Source organism: Nematolebias whitei, chromosome 1, assembly GCF_014905685.2.
Source record: "Nematolebias whitei isolate Nwh7 chromosome 1, NemWhi1, whole genome shotgun sequence".
Lineage (NCBI taxonomy): Eukaryota > Metazoa > Chordata > Actinopteri > Cyprinodontiformes > Rivulidae > Nematolebias > Nematolebias whitei.
This window is the reverse complement of record NC_056498.1, coordinates 41,442,948-41,452,941: the sequence shown is the minus strand read 5'-3', so window position 1 is coordinate 41,452,941 and position 9,994 is coordinate 41,442,948. Positions and strand designations below refer to the sequence as shown.

Genomic DNA, 9,994 nt, shown 5'->3' with positions numbered 1-9,994 from the left:
AAGCAAAACAGTAGCCAAAAGCTAAAATAAATAAAGGTAGCTAAAGGTTATAAGAAGCAAAACAGTAGCCAAAAGCTAAAATAAATTATGGTAGCTGAAGGCTACAAGAAGCAAAACACTAGCCAAAAGCTAAAATAAATTACGGTAGCTGAAGGCTACAAGAAGCAAAACAGTAGCCAAAAGCTAAAATAAATTATGGTAGCTGAAGGCTACAAGAAGCAAAACAGTAGCCAAAAGCTAAAATAAATAAAGGTAGCTAAAGGCTACAAGAAGCAAAACACTAGCCAAAAGCTAAAATAAATTATGGTAGCTGAAGGCTACAAGAAGCAAAACAGTAGCCAAAAGCTAAAATAAATTATGGTAGCTGAAGGCTACAAGAAGCAAAACAGTAGCCAAAAGCTAAAGGCAGAATAAGATCAAGCAAGCTGAGAAGGGACATTTGTTTTGAGGGAACTGAAGCGGTTTTAATGTGAGTTTTATTTTGAATAAAGTCAGAAAAGTTTGATGAGCTCCTGAATGAGCTGAACGTTTGATGAAGGAAAGGCTGAAACCGCAGATCGTAGTTTGATTGAAAATGTCTGGCTCAGACTCATTCATCACAGAGAACTTCCTGTTTCACCCCGGCCCTGCTCCGGTCCTCACATCATGACCTTGGCCTCCTCGATGAAGTCCTCCTCGTACATGGCCCCCTCTCTGATGGCCTTGATGGCCACTCTCTGCTGATCCCTCCATTTGCCGAACTTGACGACCCCGAACTGCCCGGAGCCGACCTCCTTCATGAAGGTCAGCTCGCTGGGGTTGATCTCCCACTTCTCTGGAGGAAGAGACGTGACAGAATCCTGGAGGTTTTACATCCTAAAACACGTCACTCGTGATGGTGCAGTACTTCAAAATAAATACATTTGACTCCAGTAATTCTGAGTCGGGTCATCTGGACAGTCTGACCAGATGACCCGACTGAGAATTACTGGATTTGGTACCTGGATGATGGAGCATGAACTTTGTTGCTTTGAACACATTTGACAGTTTTCAGTTTACGTTCTCGTCCCTTCAGGTGGTTTCACATTAAAATCATCAACTTCAAACTTTAAATTTGTTCAAATCGATGAGACACGGGGGAACCCTCAGCGCCTTCAGAGAAGTCCAAAGAATTCAGCACATATGAAATGTTACATTTAGAAGTTTAATTTTATATTTACTGGATACATGTGGCTTTCTTTTTTTATTATTGATCTTATTTCTGTAAACAACAGCAGTTGAGCAAGAAATTTTCTTTTATTCATGAAAACAAAGTTATCCAATCAGATCATGTAAATTTTTGTCTCCAGGCAGAAACAGAAGGAGCTTCCGTGGGTTAGGACTTCACGGTCAGGAGAGAAGGCTGAGCTCAGTGAGAGTCTCAGCAGGAGGAGTTTAACAACTGACAGGAAAATTAACCAATCACAGTGTTGATGCAGAGTGGGCGGGACCAACACGCGGGACTTCGGGAAGGCTTTGCAAAGTGGTTTTTTTTTTTGTCCACATGAAGATTTGTGATACATTCAGTTTCAACCTGTAAGTTGAAAATCCACACAGAAAAAAATATATATATATTGTTTCACAAAATAAAAAAATATATATAAATATAATTGCTCTAAAAAAAAGAAATATAAAATGTAAATTTACTTCAGTGTTTCCCCCACCGTTAAACAAGGACGGCGCCCCACCCTGTCAACAGAACCGAGCGCCCTGCCTTCCGAACTGTCCTTCACCCCCCCGGACCCCACCCACCCCCGACCCCCCGGTCGACAACTGACGTAGCGCTGAGCTAGTGGCGCGCAACACAGACAAGCTAGCTACAAAGCTACTTAGCTGACTTAGGGGAAACACTGTTTGATGAAATGTTACGGAAACAGTAACTTCTGTTGGTTGCTGTTAAACTTCAGAGTTAATTATATTACGTCATACTTGAACATAAGAGACGAGCCGCAGGGCCTTCTGGGTAATCTTGGGACAGTGGGTGGACTTTTTCAGGTTCTGTGTTCAGATGAGTTGTTGGTGTTTATGTTCAGGTGGTTGTTGTGACGTAGAAGAAACGACTCCGACAGTCAGATGTGGTGCTTGATGGATGAAAAGAGAAGTACTTCCTGTGTCACTGACTAAAGTGACTCTCTAACAGGAAGTGCTGACTAAAGTAACTCTCTAACAGGAAGTACAACAGGAAGTACTTCCTGCTAGAGTCACTTTAGTCAGCGACTCTCTAACAGGAAGTACTTCCTGACTAAAGTGACCCTCTAACAGGAAGTACTTCCTACAGGAAGTACTTCCAGTTAGAGAGCCGCTGACTAAAGTGACTCTCTAACAGGAAGTACTTACTTCCTGTAACAGGAAGTAAGAGTTAGAGAGTCGCTGACTAAAGTGACTCTGTTGTACTTCCTGTTAAAGAGTCATTTTAGTCAGTGACACAGGAAGTACTTCCTGTTAGTCACTTTAGTCAGTGACTCTAACTTGAAGTACTTCCTGTAACAGGAAGTACTTCCTGTTAGAGAGTCGCTGACTAAAGTGGCGTAATCGAACGAGAACGATGGCGTTCCTCCAAAGTTAGCATCCTTACTGAATGCCTTGCTCTCACAGCCACGGTTCGCCGTTAGACATAATTACCACCCGACACCAAAAGGTGAATAATTAATTTGCCTGCGTCTGTTAGCAAAATATCTCGTGGCCCAGTGGACACAGTTAATGAAACTTTCAGGAGGTTTTCCTTCACTGTGCGTCTCAGAGTTTTCCATGTGATCTAAAATGGTCACCACAAAGGTCTGAAGCAACAATGTCTCCAACGCTGACAGCTTTACAGACACTAAGGTCAGTTTTGGTGTGGTAGTAGCCGAGAGTCGGCTGTTGTCACAAACTGAAGCTCGAAGGTCCTGTGCTTTTGTGTTTACCTGAGCTGAACCCGGCCGTGGCAGGAACACACCTTCCCATCGGTCCGACTGCGTACCGAAGCCTGGTCACCAGACCTGCAGACACACGTCGGACGAATGAGACGTCGATGTTGTTGTTTGTGTTGTTGTTTGTGTTGTTGTTTGTGTTTACCTACCTGCTGCGTTGTGTTCGTGGTAGAGTATAACATCTGGGATGGACGTGAAGGTGTGTTTTTCAGCCAGGTAGAACTGCCCGGCGTCCGTCACTTTAATCTGGTAATGTCGGATTTCTCCGTTTGAACTGCGGTGAAAAATCAACAAAACGTTTGTTGTGTCGGAGTTAAATATTTTGTTTACAGGTGGATGTTTACTGTTTTTATTTGTGAATCACCTTAAAGTCTTGGTGTAAACAGAGACGGTATAAACTCCTTTTTTACTGGACTCCCGAACGACAAATCCACCTTCTCTGTCCTGAAAAACAAAAACAACGATGACTACTTCGACTTCTCGGTACAGGCTGCAGGTTGTTGTTGTTGTTGTTGTTGTTTTTAACCAGAAAAAGGAGACGCTGACGTTAAAACCTTAAACAAACCGTTTCAGAGCAACAGTTTAAACGTGTCAACTTGTTGAACATTCAGGTTTAACATCAAACCTCTTGTCGCAGCAGCTGCTCGGCCTCGGTCCTCGTGACGTTCTTGCAGTACCACCTTCGTCCGGACGAGAGCAGATTAGAAATAATCTTTAATATTCTGAAAATTAAAAGTTCTGCGAGCGAGACTCACGGGTTGGCCTCGATTCGGTTCTTCTCCGTGACGTAGTTACTCGGGATGAAACCTTTGTTCCTGAAGAAACCATGAAATGAAAGTTTAAAAACACTAAATTAATTTGTTCCTGACGGTTGTGACAGTTTCTGTGTTTTCCATACGTTTATTTTTTTATTTATTTAAAATAAAAATCTCCACTGAAATCCATCGTCTCCATCCGTCACATTTTACTCTTTGAAGTCTCCTTCAGCTGCTGCCTCTGTGTCGTTTACTGAAGCTACTTGTGATTTAGCCAACTTTAGCTTTGAGGCGTTTCTCTAGTTTTAGCTACACTTTGCTAGTTTTTGCTGTTAGCTTTTGTATTGCCAAGTTTAGTTTTTGGCTACTGATCGATAATTTTAGTTGGTTTATTTGTACTTTTTTAACTGTTTTGATCATTTTATCATTTCACTGTTAGCTACTGTATAGCTGATTTTAGCTTTAACCACACTTGCTAATTGTAACTTTGATCTACTTTATTGCTAACCTTAGCTTTTAGCTATTACATTGCTCACCTTAGCTTTTAGCTACTGTATTGCTAATCAAGCTTTTAGCTACTGTTTGGCTAAGATTTGCTTTGAGCTACTGTATTGCTAACTATAACATTTAGCTACTATATTGCTAAACTTAGCTTTTAGCTACTGTATTGCTAACCTTAGATTTTAGCTACTGTATTAATAAGCATAGCTTTTAGATACTATATTGCTAACGTTAGCTTTTAGCTATTGTATCGCTAACCTTAACTTTTAGCTACTGTATTGCTAACCTTTGCTTTTAGCTACTGCATTGCTAATTTTAGCATTTAGCTACTGTATTGCTAACCTTAGCTTTTAGCTACTGTATTGCTAAATGAAGCTTTTAGCTACTGTACTGCTAATCAAGCTTTTAGCTACGGTATTGCTATCCTTAGCTTTTAGCTAATGTATTGCTAACCTTAGTTTTTAGCTACTGTATTGCTAATCACAGCTTTCAGCTACTATATTGCTAACCTTAGATTTTAGCTACTGTATTGCCAACTATAGCTTTTAGCTACTATATTGCTAATCTTAGCTTTTAACTGCTGTTTTGCTAACCTTAGATTATAACTACTGTATTGCTAACCTTAACTTTTAGCTACTGTATTTCTAACCTTAGCTTTTAGCTACTGTATTGATAACTATAGCATTTAGCTACTGTATTGCTAACCCTCACTTTTAGCCACTGTATTGCTAAACTTAGCTTTTAGCTATTGTTTATCTGATTTTAGCATTTGCTTGAGCGTACCTCTGCTAGTTTTGTCTTCTTATGCTACCTTTTGTTACATTTTTGAAAATCACAAGATTTAGCTAATGTCTCACAGTTTAACCCTTTAGTTTATTGTTTTGCTATTTCTGTCTTTCATTTTGCTTAATGTAACATTTAGCTGTGGTTTTGATTATTTTAGCTTTCAGCTACAGTTTTGCTAAGTTTCCCTTTAAAGTATAGTTGTGCTAACTTTAGGTTTTAGCTTCTGTTTTACCCATTTTAGGTTTAAGCAACTGTTTAGCTGATTTTGTTTGTTTTAGCTACAGTCGGCATTCACACTGCTTTTTGTATTAAAAGTAATTTCTCTTGTTTGTTCTAAAGATTTTCTTATTTAAAATTTGAAGTATGAAAAATGAACGAGTTCAGAAGGTCTGGCCGCTGCAGGACGGATGTAAAAACGTTGCGGTGCCACTGGACTTGTGAACAGAACCTTCTCCAACATCTGGTGGGTCTGTACGTTCTGCTAAATGATCTGCTTCGTACCCGTGCTTGTCCTGCGCTCTCCACCACAGCTGGTCCTGCTTGTGGAGAATGACGTACTCGTCCCCCTGTGGACACAACAACCGGGTCAGAACACTCAGCTGTCGGGGTTCTGGTGGATTTGTTCTGTCAGAACCTGTTTGAGCGTGAGGTCCGTGTCCTCCTTGGCGGTGAAGTCGTACATGGCCACCACGCTGATCAAGCTGCCTCCTTCTTCGTCCTCGTCCTCCGGAGGCGGCAGGGGGAGCTTCTTCCTGGACCTGTCCACCTTAAAGACACAAAGTTATCCATTTTAATTCGGTGTCGGTAATTCAACTACACAACCTCAGGAGTTTGTAGTTTCTTACCCGACAGGCGTGTCCCGGGTATCGTCTGCTCTGGAAACAAAGAGCGGTGCTGCTCTCCAGCTCCATGCGGGTGCTAATCTCCCTGAAATTAGTCAATTTATCTTTTTTATTTTTAATACAAGTTCCTCGTGCGCTTTAGTTACAACAGCTCGATCACTACTCAGAACACGTCTTCTCTCGCGCCACGAAAACTTTTCACTGTAAACTCATTAGCACCTTTGTTAGCAACTCTGTTAGCATTAGCCTTAAATCCCGCCTAAAGATGTTAGCAAAGAACAGTCTGCTGTAAATGTTTGACTATTATCCCAAAAGTTAAACAAACTATGAAAGTTTAAGTAAAATGTGTTTTGGTTACAAACACATTTCTTAACGTTAAAATGACTTTTCTCCTCGCGGCGCTGTTTAGCTTTAAATTTCATTAGCAACTCTGTTAGCATTAGGCTAAAGACGTTAGCAAAGAACAGTCTGCTGTAAATGTTTGACTATTATCCCAAAAGTTAAACAAACTAAGAAAGTTTAAGTAAAATGTGTTTTGGTTACAAACACATTTCTTAACTTTAAATGACTTTTTTCCTCGAAGGTGCTGTTTAGCTTTAAATTTCATTAGCAACTCTGTTAGCATTAGGCTAAAGACGTTAGCAAAGAACAGTCTGCTGTAAATGTTTGGCTGTCGTTCAAACAGGTAAACAAACTAAGAAAGTTTAAGTAAAATGTGTTTTGGTTACAAACACATTTCCTAATCTAATGTTCTTTACATGAAGTTTGAATAAATAAAACTCAAACAAAAAGCTAACGTGCACATGTAATACCATCATCTCTCCTCTCTACACAAAATATTTAAAACCGTTTAGTTTGCGTTCTTAAACTGTTACATCACTGTTATTGGTTGATTTGTTAATATTCATAGCCAATTTTAATTAAAGGCTGAAAAGACGTCGTCTGATTAAACTTAACGTGAGCATTTAAAGAAGAACACAACAAACAAATAATGAACTGCTGAAATGACACCAACTACATTTTGCTGTTTCAATTTATTTTTAAAGTGGATTCAAATGTTAAAACTAGATTTATTGGGGGATAAATCCTGTGATCACTGAGGACGTAAAGAGAATGATCGTTTGACCTGTGAGGTGAAAATACTGAAATGCTTCGTGAGCTCAGACTCGTTTCCTCAGAGATTTAAGCACCGACGCAGCCTCACTCACTCATACTGAACTATGCAAGTGTTTCACACTTTTACTATTAAAAACAGGCACAACGTCCAAAAATCCATACATTTATAAAAACTTCAAGTGGATGTTAAACTAAAATAATAAGAGGAGATTTATTGTGACTGCAGGGAGGACTGGAAGACTGGAGATATAAAGAAAAACTAGAATTTACTCAATAAAGTGAGTACAAATTCTAGACCAGGGACTGAAAATGAAAAAGCCTGGTCTTGTGAACGTTCAAGTCGGTCACGTTTGGATCTTTACCTGGTTTGAACGGCACAGCAGCAGCAGAACACGGCGCGGGTCGAGTGATCTGATGGAGGAAACAAACCGGGTCATACTGCGGGCCCATGGGAGAGGGTTGCACTGAATCCTTCAATTAATATGTAACGGCCGTGCTTCAGTGCGTTTCTTAAAATAATCCCTTAAAAATGAAGAGTGGGTGAAAACTGAATCGAAACGTACAGAACAAACTAAAGAACGTTTGACTAAATGGGATTTGTGCAATATAAGTAGCAGCATGTGGACCTTTTTGGTTTAGAGGGGTCCTTCATAAAAATCATAAAAATTAATTCAACGTGCATGCGTGACTATGATACAAACGTCAATGCTACTTGATATGCTGCATCAATTTCACTGTATGTGCACAGATAACGGAGCATGGATAACGTGCATCAATACATGAAAAACCTAATTGTGGTAGAACACAAAAACGTGTTTATTTCAATACTTTTTAAAAGGTTTTGGAAAAAAAAAATCGAGCTGGACTTAAAAAGAGCTTCTTGTTTATATGCTGTGACTTTCTTTACATATAAATCAACTTTTGAATGGTAGGAACAAGTGAGAGGCAAATGTATTTTTATTGTTTCAACTCATTTTAATCTCTGAAAATATTTTTGTGACAGAAATGTGTCATTCTACAGTAGATTTAATAGAGTACCATTTTATTGATGAATGACTGTATCATCAGCATATAAATGTATATGTGTTAGTTTTGATCCTAACTTGTGTTTATAAATAGAAAATAAAATGGTAACTAGTACAGAGCCTTGAAGAACACCTGTGAAGCTGGTGTGTAGATTTTTAAACAAAGAAAAAGGAGCATTTTAAACTCAAAAATGAAAAAAAAAAAGATTTAAAGGTTTTATAGTAAATTGTCTAGATGGATCAAAGGCTTTCTAATAGAGTAATAAAGTTTTTTTTTTTAAGTCTGTTTAGTGTTGTTTACATTGTAACAATTCAATAATTTAATAATTGTCCTGAAACCATGTCATTTAGAACTTAAAGTTTTAATTTAGCTAGAAATTTAATAAATGATATAACGTATGTTTTGTAATAAAATGTTTTTTTGTTTTTTTTTACTATTGAAGGTATAAACTATTAATCAAATATAAACAAAAACAACCTCTTATTTTGTAAACAGGGACGTGAAAATTGATGTTCTTGTTACGGAAAATTTCAAAAGTCAGAAATTTAGTAGAATTTTGGGTCTACGCTTGAAAAGTGTGGTTTGAACTGAAAACGTGTTAAATTATTGTAACGGCGTGTTTGTTCTATACAAAGAGAGCAGAAAATAAAAAACGTAAGCGTATTCCCTGCAGCTGATTCAGTTCAACTCTTTCTGTCTTCGTGTTTCTGTGGTTTCAAGCAGGAGGTCTTTTCAGGAAGTGTCTTTTCCTTTTCAGCAGAATTGACTCGGCTGCGAGTCCGTTTGGGTTTCTGTGGGCGAGTCAACAAGCTGGTGTGTGTGTGTGTGTGTGTGCGCGCGCGCGTGTGTGAGTGTGTGTGTGTGTGACAGCAGGCCTTCTGCTCACAGGCACAGAGGGCTACATAACTTCCTGAGTTTGAGAGAACCCCCACTCACCTGCAGAGCTCGCCGTGTGACTCGCCGGCGGCTTCTTAAAGTAAAACGAGTCACCGAGTCGTTTTGCGTTCGCCCCGTCACATGCAACATGGTGCACGGTCCCAGGAGCAGAGCTTTAGTGTTAATGACACGAGTGTTGACCATCTCTGGTGGTGGTTTGTGGTGAACCAACATCTCATTAAGAACTGTGGTGTTTCTGCAGCCTCCGTGCAGCTAAAACCAAAAAACAAGCCGAAGACATGCAGGTCCAAGTCTGAGTGTGTGAGACCAAGTTCCTGTTGAGTCCAGTGGAGACTGATTAACATTCATCTCTAAACCAGAGACAAATCCAGAGTCCTGAAATGATGACAGAATGGGCTCCTCTGAAAGATCCATGGAAATTCCTCGGGGGGGGGGGGGGGGCAGAGCATCGGGTTTACAAAACTTCCAGGCGGGTTGAGATAAGATGTCCTGTCAAGGTCAGTCAGGGAGCTGAATTCAGACAAACACGATTGTTTTGGGGACAGGCAGAACTTTAATGACGTCTACCTTGAGTCTGTCGGTCCACTCGGTTCCAAAACGTCCAAATTAAATGACCACACCAATGAAACGTGCCTGAGAATAATCCCCGGGATCTGATCCCTTCTGCCAAGAGTCTGGGTGCTCGAGGCACGAACCAAGCCATCATAAGGCCGGCAGCCTGACCAGGTCCAGATTTGTTGCAGACGTCCTTGATTGTTCATAGACCAGGAACCAGCTGAATCCAAAAAGCAGGAACCAGTTTTCATAAATCCAGTTATAAATGTGTCTTTAAAATCCACAGATGACAGCAGAGATGGACACGTCATCAAGTCTTCAAAGTCGATGAGATATCCAGCTGTGTGCCAACAGGGCAAATCGTCTCTCCTAAAGCCCGTCTTCACTTCAAAGAAATGTTCTCAACTGTCCTGATGCAGCTCAATGTTCTCAATTGTGTTGAGGGACCAGCTGATCAAATCCAAGTCCATCGTTATGATTCGGAGGATTTGTAGAAGAGAAGCTCTACGGCAGTTTCACAGACGGTACAGAGCAAAAGCAAAGAGGAGAGGGAGAGGAGGAGAGGGAGAGGAGGAGAGGGAGAGGAGGA

At 40.1% G+C, this 9,994-nt stretch overlaps 1 protein-coding gene across 1 annotated transcript in view; it reads right to left on the bottom strand.

The window, feature by feature from the left end:
• Positions 1 to 9,994, bottom strand: part of txk (TXK tyrosine kinase) — a 17,659-nt gene that overhangs the window by 4,775 nt on the left and 2,890 nt on the right. The window contains exons 2-11 of the mRNA XM_037677199.1: positions 7,290 to 7,338; positions 5,815 to 5,896; positions 5,604 to 5,735; positions 5,471 to 5,535; positions 3,683 to 3,742; positions 3,553 to 3,607; positions 3,292 to 3,371; positions 3,077 to 3,201; positions 2,922 to 2,996; positions 643 to 814 (exon numbers count right to left, since the gene is read on the bottom strand). Coding sequence (XP_037533127.1) covers positions 643 to 814; positions 2,922 to 2,996; positions 3,077 to 3,201; positions 3,292 to 3,371; positions 3,553 to 3,607; positions 3,683 to 3,742; positions 5,471 to 5,535; positions 5,604 to 5,735; positions 5,815 to 5,896; positions 7,290 to 7,338 — 895 coding nt within the window. The remainder of the gene's footprint in view (positions 1 to 642; positions 815 to 2,921; positions 2,997 to 3,076; positions 3,202 to 3,291; positions 3,372 to 3,552; positions 3,608 to 3,682; positions 3,743 to 5,470; positions 5,536 to 5,603; positions 5,736 to 5,814; positions 5,897 to 7,289; positions 7,339 to 9,994) is intronic.